At 35.4% G+C, this 13,133-nt stretch overlaps 1 protein-coding gene across 4 annotated transcripts in view; it reads right to left on the minus strand.

Moving 5' to 3' along the window:
* RBFOX1 (RNA binding fox-1 homolog 1) overlaps window positions 1-13,133 on the minus strand; it is an 869,105-nt gene that overhangs the window by 221,606 nt on the left and 634,366 nt on the right. Inside the window, exons 2-3 of one of the 4 annotated variants that reach the window (XM_050713748.1) lie at window positions 7,762-7,772; window positions 3,026-3,042 (exon numbers count right to left, since the gene is read on the minus strand). The exons of the other annotated variants lie outside the window; for them this stretch is intronic. Of the exons in view, the coding sequence (XP_050569705.1) occupies window positions 3,026-3,042; window positions 7,762-7,772 (28 nt within the window). The remainder of the gene's footprint in view (window positions 1-3,025; window positions 3,043-7,761; window positions 7,773-13,133) is intronic. 4 annotated transcript variants of the gene reach the window in all.

The raw sequence follows: 13,133 nt of genomic DNA on the forward strand, positions 1-13,133 counted from the left end.
AAATCAATTTTTAATTGACTGGATTATTTGAGGAATGTGGCCCATCCACTGTGCAGGGCTGATAGATTCTCCGAGTTCTCCTGTCAGCAAAGACTGTAAAATTTCAAGCATCTTCAATACAGTAATTCAAGGATTTATCCAGAAGCCATATGAGCAAAACAATATTACACTTTTCCAGTACTACCCCTCCATTTTTCTCTCTTCTGGCTGGCAAAGTTAAGTCTTTACACCACAGTGCAAGTGAAACACCAGTGACAGGAAAGACAAGGAGGTTAAGACCGCAATGAGAATTTATACAAAGGATGCAAATGGCTAACGAACACAGAGGACAATACTGGACTCGAAAAATTCCTTTTAAGTTTGACATTAAGTATGCCACTGGATAAATAGATATTATAGAGTATCGAATCCACCAAACCCAAGAACAATTTGCAATACCTGGCCTCAGCAGCCACCAAAACACTATTTCTCAGCCAAGTATCATCACTGTTTTCTTCAGTTATCACTCCTGCATTGAGATATAAGCCTAAGCACTAAAGGCAAAGGGTTGACATTAAAAGGAAACATTAAAAAAAAAATGAGGAAAAAAAAGGGGGGGGGGGTGGAATTAGGATGGGTCTAAAACATTCACTTGACGCTGTATCAGTAAACATCCCAGTAAGCTGTTTCGTGAAACAGTGTAAGGCATTCCTTAACTATCTTGTACAGACACTATAAAAGTTTCAATCACTTCAAGAATCTTCTGACAGGTTGTGTGTATAATTTCACTATTTTTTGTCTTTCCCTTTTGTACTGCTCAAACAGAAGAGCTGCATTGAAGTGGGTACTAAACAGAAAATTCTAGCCTTGTACGGCAACAATTTCCAGCACACTCAAGTACCCAAGGCTGCACTCACATTAGTTTTAGTTCATTCATTCTAATCAATAGTAAAATTTCAATAATTAGCAAAGTTTCAGAAATCACAGATTTAAGATACCAATTTCCTGTCAGGAAAGATATATATATGAAGACGCATTTGGTTTATGAAGTTTGAGTCTCATTTTCCAAAGGTCCAAACCGTGTATCTATCTGTAAGTAGCCTCTGTATATCAGTTCATGAAAGTGTCAACACTATTGTCGTTTTATAGCAACATTACCTAATACCATTATTGGCGTTTTATGATGTGGTTTGCTGGACCATGTTCAGCCAGGGCAACTGTATTTCAGGAATTCAGTCCCTGATCTAATCCTCTGTAGGACTACTATACAGACACCTCTGCAGCCCAGGAAAAAGAGTAATGCAGAGTAAGCTGTCTGAGGCAGCACTGCTGTTTTTAACAACCCTGCTAGCTTGTGGCAGTCGGGTGAGTTGGCAAAAGTATGCATCTGCAGAAGTTTCTTGGCCATCTCAAGGTGTTACAGTTCTCCTATCCCATTGCTGCATTACCTGCAGTAAAAACCTTACCAAATAAGGTCATATTTCTACCCAATTAGAACAAATGGTTTGGGGCATGTGTGTGCTTTGTACGTTTGTTGTGTGCTAACTTTATGAAAGCTGCGAGAATACAGAAGTACCTAATCTTGGGTAAAGTTTGAGTGACACAGAAAGAGAATGCCTGATTTGGGCTAAATATGCCAGTTCAAAGTGAGATCAGATCAGCACCTTGCACTCTGTTAGCACAGTATTTCTATGCGGTACTAAAATTCTACGTATTTATAGTATTTTCTATGCAGTAATAAAATTCTAACCCCTAGACTCCCTGGATCCTCAATCATGATTTCAAAAGAAGTGTGTATTTAAAACTGAATTTATGCATTGAAATAAGACAAAAAACATGAGTAAAATTACTGTAGAATACCAGTCAAAAGTTTGAGTAGACACTTTTACCTCACATTTCAAGATCAGGAACATGCTTATGGTCCTGGCTGAAAACTATATTTCACATACTACTGACATCCATTTCCAGCACACTTCTGTCTTCAGCCAAATACCCTTGAACTGCTACAGCCCTACAAGCAACCTGGATACAATGGCTATGATGTCAGCAACTCACAGAATATACTTAGGACATGCCAAATTTCTATTGTTGTTTTTTAAATGCATTCAGAAAAGCATTCTGTGACTCTACAAATACCATTTAATATTAAGTAATCCAGGAAGGAAGCTTAGTCTGTGTATATCATGCAGACTTGGCATTTCTGTTTTCCAGTTCACGTGAAAGTGAACAAGGGCAAGGCTTGTAGCCCAGATTCATCCATGCTATACTACACTGGCTTCCCTAATGTGATGTAAAGAATTAATTCAGCGTCATAGTTTCAGTCACTGAAATCTATGTTTTCCATAGTCTACAATCACAAGAATACAGCTTCCATCTCACTGATAGGCAGTGAGGAAATTCTTAAATATTTTCTGGATGTCTGCATATCTGCCTTCTGTCATCCTGTCTACATTCGCCTAGTTTCCAAAGCTAAAGGCTTCTGTTCGGCCTACATGATCACTTTCACTACAATCAAAGGAACCAATTAGTTATTTGTACATATAAATGTATTCTCTTTTGGTTAATAAAAATATCAAAATAAATCAATAAATGAAACCATAAACGCTTGAATTATTTAAATTACATCAAGTAATTTACTTGTGATCTATCAGCTTCTTAACAACAGCTCTATTAACTCATCTTAGTGACAGGACTTAAATACTCGTGGAACTGTGAAAACATGCTACTTAGAAAAACAATTTATAAAATAATTAACTTCGTCAACTAATACAAATGACTGGACATGCTCACTAATGTGAGTGAATCTTCACATTGCTGTTCCATTGACACTTTGGACTTGGATAACAGTTCAGTTTGGGCATATTCACAGCATGGTGTAATAGTTATAGCACTTAAAAGCCAATCCATGCATTTTAGAAATTATATTCAAGCTCTTGTTCATTTGCTGATCAAGATAATATAAAAGTTGCTTTGTTTTTCTCTTAATGAGCTGAAATTTAGCTTGAGTATAACTATGAACGAGAGTATCCCAGGGATGAGTTCAGACAGCAACAAATTATAATCCTAATTTAATAAAGCAGCAATAAGATCCTACTCTTAGACAGTACATTCCCTCTATTAGCACCATATTACAAATCAATAAAATAAAAATACAGATAGGTTGAAATTATCCATTCCAAAGATTACTTAAATTTCTGCAGACTGTTTTTTTTTTTTTTTTTCTGAAGCATACACCATGTCTCAAAACCAAGCTTCTGAACATAAATCAGAAACCTAACTGGTGAGACATGTAAGAAAACAAAAATTTTCCCCAAAGATAAGGAAAATACAGTGAAGCTCAAAGCAGAAGTCTGAAGTCCTGCTGCTTTTGTCTTCTGACAATTTACCTTTAGACTTCTCACATTCCTCAGCAATGTAACTCCAGCAATTGTATAAGACTTCTGACTTGGCACTATTTTCAGATTAGAAACAAGCCCTTCAGTAAGTGCCAAATTTATGGTAGGATTCATTTGATCTGATACAGCATTTGGAGTAAAACAACAGCCTAAAGGTTCCTGCTGTTCCAGGTCGCTAAAGTAGGACTGAACAAGGTACACACCAGCACCCAACAGATTTATATTCTTAAATCTGAGTTCTCCAGATTAAACCTAAAGTTTTAAATCAAGTTTAGATTCTTTTTCTTTTTGCCATATAAAATATTTGCAAAAAACTATTAATGTTCTTTATAGCTAGCAACATAACATGGTAAAATAAAGCATCAGTGAATCCCTGCCCCAACAAAACAAAAGGGGGCAGAGCCAGGCTCTGCTCAGCGGTGCCCAAGGCCAGGCCCAGAGGCAGTGGGCACAAACCAGAGCACAGGAGGCTCCCTCTGAACACCAGGAGGCACTTCTGTGCTGTGCAGGTGCAAGAGCCCTGGCACAGGTTGCCCACAGAGGCTGTGGAGTCTCCTCCTTGGAGACCTCCCAAAGCTGCCTGGACACGGGCCTGGGCCCCCTGCTTGGGGTGGCCCTGCTGCAGCAGACAGGCCCAGGGGGGCCTCCAGCCTCAGCCATGCTGTGAGTCTGAAAAAAAACATATTTTTTCCCCTCAGGTGAACACAACTACCCCGAATGAAGAAATAACTTCATTAACTTCAGTATTAGCCAATACCAAACAGTGCTGACTAGTAGCATGCTTATGTCCATACCATCAAACATATTATACAGGTGGGCCGATATCACAGACAACAAGAACAAAGATTGCAGCTCAAAAATTATTTGTCCATCATTGAACAATGATCCAGTGACTGACAGCAGTAGTTAAACTCTTGTTAAAATACAGCTACCAGGCTTCAGTACTTTGCTTTATCTAATCGCCCCAAGAGGTGTCTATGGTTTCCTATCTACTGAAAGCCGTTAATAAACAAGAGCTTCAGTATACTGCCTTTTACTATATGCATTTTTTTACTAGATTCTTTCTAAAGCATCTTTTGTACATAAGTTACAGGATAGAAAGCAAAGGTGTCTTTTTTAGTGCTTCCAAATCCTAGACACTGCTGAGAAAATTTTGAAGATGTTTGTGCCCCCTGTTAACAGAATTGTGTAATTTTCATTTTTCAATTTTTCCAAATTTCAGTTTTCTACATATTTTTGTTCTTTGCATTAAGTATTAAAAATATTTTATAGTTTTCTACAATGCTACTTCTAACAAGTAATAATGGAATACAATATCTCCCTGTGTCTCCTTCCAAGCTGTGCTGTCTTTAATTCTCTCTCACACACACACACACAAACACACACACTTTTACTTACTTCCTATTCCATTGTTTCTGATAGCAAATTTATGTCCATCCTTGGCGTACAGAGCTGTATTTCACTCCAAATATGTTTTTTTTTTCTTTAGTTGCAGTCCCTAGCAGTGACACAGTTCCTCTCCTTCCGTCATCATTTTGCTCTTAACTACAAAACCTTAGAAATATAGTGTAGGTGTATACACCGGTAAAAGTACTTCGTGCAATGCAGACATTTATTCTTTTCTATTTCAGACATTCACTTAATAATGCTAGCCTATTAATCTGATGAATGCTAAGTACAGGACAACATGCAGATACCTAATTTTACCCAGAGGAAAACAAAACGATTTCCAAAAAAGCATCACTTACTACAGCTCTGTTGATATTTCAAAATGTATTTGTCCCTTGAATATATTCAGAAAGCATTCTACAAGACTACAAATGCATCTTTTTAATAACAGTAGCACATAATTCTTCAATGCTATGCAGAGATGAAAAAGTGCAAATGTTTCATCTATCCCCAAAACAAAGGTAATAAGCCTTTGTCTTTTATTTAATTTATTTTGTGCATGCTTTAAGCATTTACCTTAATGAGCTTTTGTTTCTTTGTACCTCTGGAGATTAGTATTCTGCCCAACAAAACAATTTATTGCCCAAAATGCTACTACTGTTGATAAAGTCTTAGCTGCTTCAATACTTCTGCCTTGACAGCTAATACCCTAATGTTTCATTTACAGCTGAACAAAGCAGCTTATCTCTACTAAAAGGGGAATTAGTTAGTAGTAAGAAATAATTTCAATCATCTGTTCTGCTTCCAAAGTAAAGTGATGACTTGTGCATTCTTGCTTCTATCTGATGACAGGTATGTTGCAGTTCTTGGAATACAAAACAGGTCTGTCACTTAAGCTTTGTAATTTGTACAATAGAGCTACATGGATTAGAGAAGAGTCAGGTCTTTGCTGTCAAAAATCTGCAATCAGCAGTGTGCAGCAGTCAGCACTTTCACTTCACAGACAGGGCACTGAGTCAAGGGAAGAAAAAACCAGTTGCGATCAATAAATAGCTTCATTTTGCAGCTGCAACTCCTTGTAAAGTTCCAACAAGTATGTGTTTATCTGAAAATCCCTATTAATAACAGAAAGGATTTGTTGACAAAAACATTCTTTAAGGACTATGCTGCCCCAAAATAGCTTTGATCATCAACTTACTATGTAAATATCTAATTATCTATATCTAAAATATCTATTATTTATAGCTCAAGGAATGAAAATCTACTACAATTTTATCTATATATAATGGACATCAAGTTAGTTGTGGAATTCTTATCTAGAACAGTTCCTGTATATTTGAAAATCTCTGTGGCAAAGAACAAAGACTGATTTTTGCTTGATGTATGAGTAGGTTTTTCCCTCTACATTTTTTTTTTCATATTTTTTACAGAATACTTCAGGGTAAGCAGCATAGCATTCATCCATCCTATACTTTCTCTGTATACAATCTCTGCATATGATATATTACACCAATATATATTTTTTCTAAGTAGTAATTTATTTTACACTGAGTTTAGAAGAATTACAGAAGTAATTAAAATCACTTTTGAGTTCTCTAATTGGGCACCACAATTTTTGACAGCACAATAATTTATAGTTAATACATCTTAAAGCTGATATTGAATTATTAGGAAAAGTTAACTTACGGATTTCAGGTGGTACTGGTGAAAATGCCACAGGTAGAGGTGAAAGATGCGTTAGTTTAAAACAATAACACCAGGAAATGGACTACAATTAAAATAACCCTGCAGAATTAGCCAGAAAGATGTTCCACATCGATCTGATAAGTTTAACTGGTACATATGTATTTTCCTTTTATTCAGAGAGACTGACTTCATTCAGCTTTATATTCTAAGTCACTGTGACCATGTCACATACACATGGTGAGCCCGTCTTAACGCTGCAAAATTTGCCTAAGTGCACATGAACAAGTTAGGGGAAACGTAGCAAAGGTTTTAAGCACCACATAAAATACATCTTACATGATTACAGTGCTGTGGCATTGGTCACTACCTTCTTAGAAATTTAAGAAAAAAAATAGGCTAGCAACAAGAGGGCTCAATGGTAAGAGTTACCAGAAATTAGATGGACAGCACTACTGACTGCAAAGATCTCCTTCCATCTATATTTTAGGTAATACCTGTTTCCATGAAAATTGTAATTTATTTATTTGATAGGAAATCTTCACTTCAGCCTGACAGGATGCCCAGAAAAGACATCTGACTTCTTAGAGAGTAACACTAAATTAACTAGGTATGACAAAGAGGCACTGCCATTGTGCAGTCCTGTTGTACCATCCTTCATTCAGAACTTTCACTCTTATGTCGTAATGGAGTTGCAATAGATTTGAAAATTAATTTAAATTTCTTAAAATTGTATTTTTCCTGAGATTCTTCTTAATATTTCCTCACATTCTTAATTTTCAAATATATTTAAAAGTCATGAATCAGTCTAAAAATTGTTATAATATATTACATTACAGTATCCTAATACTAAAAAGTTACCAAAACCTTTATTTATACTTGGCCAAGCTTAATAATGAAAATCTTAAATTCTTACTTGGCTGCCATACCACATGGAACATTCTGTATGACTGCTCAAGAGTAAGTCAAGACTACTCAAAATGTTGTGATCAGAAGTGAAGTAACAACAATTTTGTACATACTTATACAGGAACCTCATAGTACCAGTTGAATAAAATGCCAGTAAAATATTGGAATGCGAATATAGAATATAACAATATCCGAGATTCAAATATATTCTGCAGAGGGAACACCTATACACAACAGTTCAAAAGGAGAGATTAAATGGATGTCTTAGAGTGGTTCCTCCAGAAATAATGTATTTAGACTGCAGGAAGTTGTCATAGATGTTAAATTAACAAAATATTTGAGCCTATTTTGTGTCCAAGAGGTATTCTACCAGCACATAAAACTCAGTAAAGATAACCACCAGCACAGACCAAACTGCTTGACAATAATTTTATTTTTTGTAGTTGGTAAAGTTTTTCATTTCTAGCTATCCTTTCACAGTTCTCCAGTTTTTAATATAATCCACAGAAAGTTGTTGTTTTTAAAATTAATTTTCTTTTTAAAATTATTAATAGTTTAAATAAGCTGATGCCACAATCATCCAAAATACCAACACTTTTTTAATTTGAAGGGAAAGACAAAAAAAAAAAAAAGGCAACTATTAATTCCTATTTATCTTCCTAGCAGCATTTCAACCTTTTCCTTGTATCCCTACAAATATCTCAATACACTTACACATGCAAATTCACCTTGCCTCACTTCTGAGATAAGCATGGATCTAGATATAATAATGAAAATATGATAGAATACTTTCAGTTCATATGAACTGTCAAGCAGTTGCATTGGCAGTACATTATGTAACTTGAGTGACCAAAATTCAAGGCAGATAAAAAAATAATGACTATTTAAGAGTGCCATGAAAGGTTTCAGCCTGATAAAAGGTGAAATAAAGATGCTTCTATTTATCCTGAAAAGAAAAGGGCACATTTCTTTTTGATTTAGTGATGATTTTCATTAATATAGAGAGAGAATATGTAAGAAGGTGTAAACACTACAGCTGGAAGGCAATCATACAGACAACAATGTGCAAAATGAAACTGGGAGAGGGTCTGCCATACAGGGTAACTTCAAGCTTCCTAAAAGTAATACTCACAAGGATATGAAAATTTATTTACACAAGGCTAAGTTCCAGAGTTCTTACTCACTGGAACTTTCTTTAAAACCACAGGAAGACTTCTGTGAAGGAATATTATCAGAAGTGGTCCTACAAAATCTTGAAGATCACATGGAATCAAGTTGGATTTTTTTTTCAAAATTTATTTCTCTTGACGGTAATGAGTCATAAACAGAACCATCAGAGATCCATTTGGTCTGGAGTTACTGATTTTTCAGTGTACTGTGTTATACTTCTGAAAATATTATTAATTTACTGATGCATGCATTAATAATGTAAACACAGCTGCACAAGATTTAACTCCAATGATAGAAAAGGCACTAAGGAATCTTTTCACTGAGATTTCAATTCTGAAATTATTTTTTTTGCAAAATGTGTTCTTGAAAAGTGAATTACAAATATGATTTTACATGCAAAAAATTTATACATATAGTTGATTCTGCAAGCAGCAGAACTATTTATATAGTGTTAAATTTGAAATTTAGTATATTTTCAAAATATAATTTTTTCGCACTTACTAGCAATTTAAAAAATATATGAATTTGACAGTATGCACAGCAAGATGTGGCCACTACCCATTTGCTGCACAATGTGTCAGTTCAATTGTCAATTGTCCATAAATGGTAAAAAAAAAAAAAAAAAAAAAAAAAAAAGGTAAACGTGTACTGCATGCAATGACTGTGGTCACTTTTTCCACCTCACCACACACTGTGCGAGCTGCATTTCCAATTAACCTTCCAGTGAAATAAGATAACTTGACACAGACTAGATGTCATTTTCTTTTATACTGATCCAAAACATAATTCCTTTATCACATAAATAGATAGGCTATTTAAATTTATATGGAACTCCAGACCTTACAGACAGCATCACAGAACAAACTGGTGTACCTTCAAAGACTCAAAGCAGCCAAGGAGACTATACAGAGGAAACTGGTTGTCCAAACACTGTAAGTTTCAAAGAATTTTCTGTGGTTTCCAGATATAAAAGATGTGTTTCAGGAAGAGTATCACTATCACCAAGAAAAGGTAGCAACAAGTGTGCATTACTGAATATGGATGAGAAGTCTGTTTATCTCTTATTATTCACACACAAATTTAGCAGGTTAATCCTATCAACTGCAGGAATTTTGGCAGTTGAGAATGCCAGAGCATCTATGACTTTGACTTTTCTTGGAAAGAAAGCAGAATTTGAAAGTAACTCCTGAGTCTGTGAGTCCACTACACAGTGTAATTCTTACTTACTTAAGTTCAGTTTATTACTCTCTCCTAAAATTTGGTAACTGTTTCACCTCCCCCAGTCCATGCTTAGCCTGGAATCCTGTTACTCACTGATGTGACTATTTAATGGTTCTTTAAGATTTCCTCTCAAATTATGATGGACAGCATATACCTATTTATCTCTATGCCAATAAAAATAAGCTTTTTAGCTTAAGATGCTGTCCACGTCCCTGCTGTTTAACCCAACGTACTCAGAGTAAACATATATATATATTTTTTTGCCTGACTAAACATTCCAAGCTCTTCTCTAATACGATCATTTCTCCATTCCTTTCATCCCAGGTGGTATCTGCATATATTCTATGTCTACCTTTCATGATAATGAATTGCCATATTTGTACTCAATACTGTAGAAACTTGTATCTCTGTAATAAAGCATTGATGCATCACATTATTTTTAGATATCCATATCACAGACAGTTATTCTACTTCCATAAAGCAGACATGGTTGAAACACCTCTGTCACTTCCAGCTGATGAGATCCCACTTTGTAACAGAAGGCTGGATCTCAGGATTTGTATTAGCAATCATCCTATTTCTGCTGTTCCAGACTTTTCTTTTTAGGTCTTGCTCCTTCTCTGGTTCACAGAATCACCTAGGTTGGAAAAGACCTCCAAGATCACCTAGTCCAACCTCTGACCTAACACTAACAAGTCCGCCACTAAACCACATCACTAAGCTCTACATCTAAACGTCTTTTAAAGACCTCCAGCGATGGTGACTCAACCACTTCCCTGGGCAGTCCATTCCAATGCCTCACAACCCTTTCATTAAAGAAGTTTTTCCTAATATCCAACCTAAACTTTGGTTAGGCTTCTGTACTTGTCATTCACAAGACTTAATAAATACACTTTTAATTCCTTACGACTTATAATGACTGAATACATTGAGACCTTTATGGGAGTAGAATAGAGAAGAAAAGGGAAGTTTCTATTATAAAATAAATAGCATTGACATTGCATTATCAAAAATTTAATGTGATAATTGCAGATTAGTGATTAGTGCATGCTGTATATGGACCAAAAGAAAAAAAAAACAGTAAACAGTCTGCAGTGATGCCTTGCAACATGAAAGCAAGAAAAAAAAATCTTCTTGCTAGCTTTTGAAGGGATGGGTGATCGATAAAGAATCATGTTCTTTCTAGAGCTAGAAAAGAGTAATAAAAAGGTACCAACTTCTTTCAACTTCTTTGCATATGGACGAGGTGCTGAGGGCAAATTAGACTGAACCTTGTGAACATGAACTCACTACAGTACATTGTGGTATTTCGTGAACATGAACTCACCACGTATTTGAAACTGCTGCTGTGAGTGCACGGAAATATACTGTCATCTTTGCCTAGCAAAAAGAATCGGTATTTTTAGCACTTCATGTCAGGACCTCCACTTCAGCTGTAATGACTTATAAGAGTGAAGGACCCAGTCTTCAGACCATATAAAGCCTCGTTCCTTGTCAAAATATTATACTACTAGAACAGAAGAACAAATTGATGTGACGATGTTTGTGGTCTGCCAGCAATTTCCAAAAATTCACAATGATTTTCATCACCTTAACAACTTTAAATTTCAGGCAGTTTCATAAAACGCTTACATTGCCCTTAGATCTTTTGATCAATCAGGTATTTATCATAAATTTATCATTAAACATAGCTAATATACAAGCAATGTGATCCACAAATGCATCTCATTGACTAATACAAAACTACATTAGATCTCAAAAACATTTGGCTTACTGAATTATCCAAGAAGGATATACGAGTCTGTATAACTGGTGGTCCTTACATGGCAATTAAAGTAAATACTGTAATTACGCAAGTTACTGTGAACTGTGAAAGGGGATAAGAAAAGTCTCAATGTTAAATAAGATATGTCTGAGAGACAAACATGAGTGGAAACTTTATTTTCTTAGAGTGATTGATTCAGATCAAATGCTTTCCAAACTTTTTGTTTATTAAGTATATATGCATTTATTTAGCATGCCAGCAAAGTACTTCAAGAAAGTTTAGCATTGGAATTTGAAATTTACAAGATAATATAAATTTTCCATTGAAGGGTACTACATGATGATTTATAGATGATTTGTAAAATACCCAGATCTATGGAAAATATAAGTGCTACTAAGCATGTACACTCACAAAGTAAATGTGGGTAAATATAGCTGACTGCTGAAGCTAAGTGAGCATACTTTGAAAAGTACAAATAATTACATATTAGTGTATCTGGAAACTTAATTATGGAATTTATTTTACTGACAATGCTAGCTAGTGCTGAGCAATGTGGTCCCATATTGCAAAAGACACTGAAAAATGCATAAACACTAAAAAAAATACTCAGGAGACAAATACTAAATATTTCATCATAGAAAATCCTTTTCTCTCTGCTTATATCTTGTGTTGATAAAACAGGTTATTGCATGATGACAAGGCTGATATTCTCCTCGCTCCATATTTATTATATACCATTAATAGTTTTTTATTTATGCTTTTTTTTTTCCACTCGCTACAGACTCAATTTTTGTTTGTTCTGCATACCTTCCATTCTGCTCCAATTACAACAGAAGTAGCCTTAATTGATCTTCTCACAGCCCTGCTCAACACTGCATGAGCAAGCTCTAACCACACAGTAAGGCCCCGAATATCTAGTAAGCACTTAAAACCAGAGGACTCTTTCAAGTATCTTTCACAAGCATTTTCCAAACACATGCAAATGGAGTGGAATCACAGGCTTTTTCATACACATCAGCAAACCCCTAAGTCTGAACCGGATGGAATAGCCACACACAAGGGTGCACAATTTGGTTTCCAGACTCATTCAATCTGTTGTGTCTCCTACCACAGTAGAAGATTGCTAGGTGCTATAACAGCCAGTCACCAGGAACTTCTACGTCAGCAGCAAGCTTACTACAGACATCACCCAAGAGCATATCTAAGAAAAGGAACAGTGCAGATTACAGAAATAAAATCATTGTGATCTTTTGTATCAAGTTAGGGGCAAATACTTGAAAACTGGTCAAAATGATATTTTATGTGTGCATGCGTATGTGTGTGACAGAGAGTGTATTTCATTTATGAATGAAAGGTTTTCTTTAATGATGAGCAAAATATTAAGTTAATACCCTCCGTTGCATTCAAGAAGTAACTATAGTACAAAGCATGGTAAAGTGTCATTGTAAAGTGTGTATTGATGCTTGCTTGACACCTGGAATATGAATTACAAGTCCATTAATTCAAGTTGGCAGATTGGACTTGGTAAGCATAATACTGAGATAGGTTTCATGACGTGTTGAGCTGAAGGACCATAACCCACAGCACTTAGGATAAAACAATTTACAAATTGTATTGTCAGT

Source organism: Cygnus atratus, chromosome 15, assembly GCF_013377495.2.
Source record: "Cygnus atratus isolate AKBS03 ecotype Queensland, Australia chromosome 15, CAtr_DNAZoo_HiC_assembly, whole genome shotgun sequence".
NCBI classification, from domain to species: domain Eukaryota; kingdom Metazoa; phylum Chordata; class Aves; order Anseriformes; family Anatidae; genus Cygnus; species Cygnus atratus.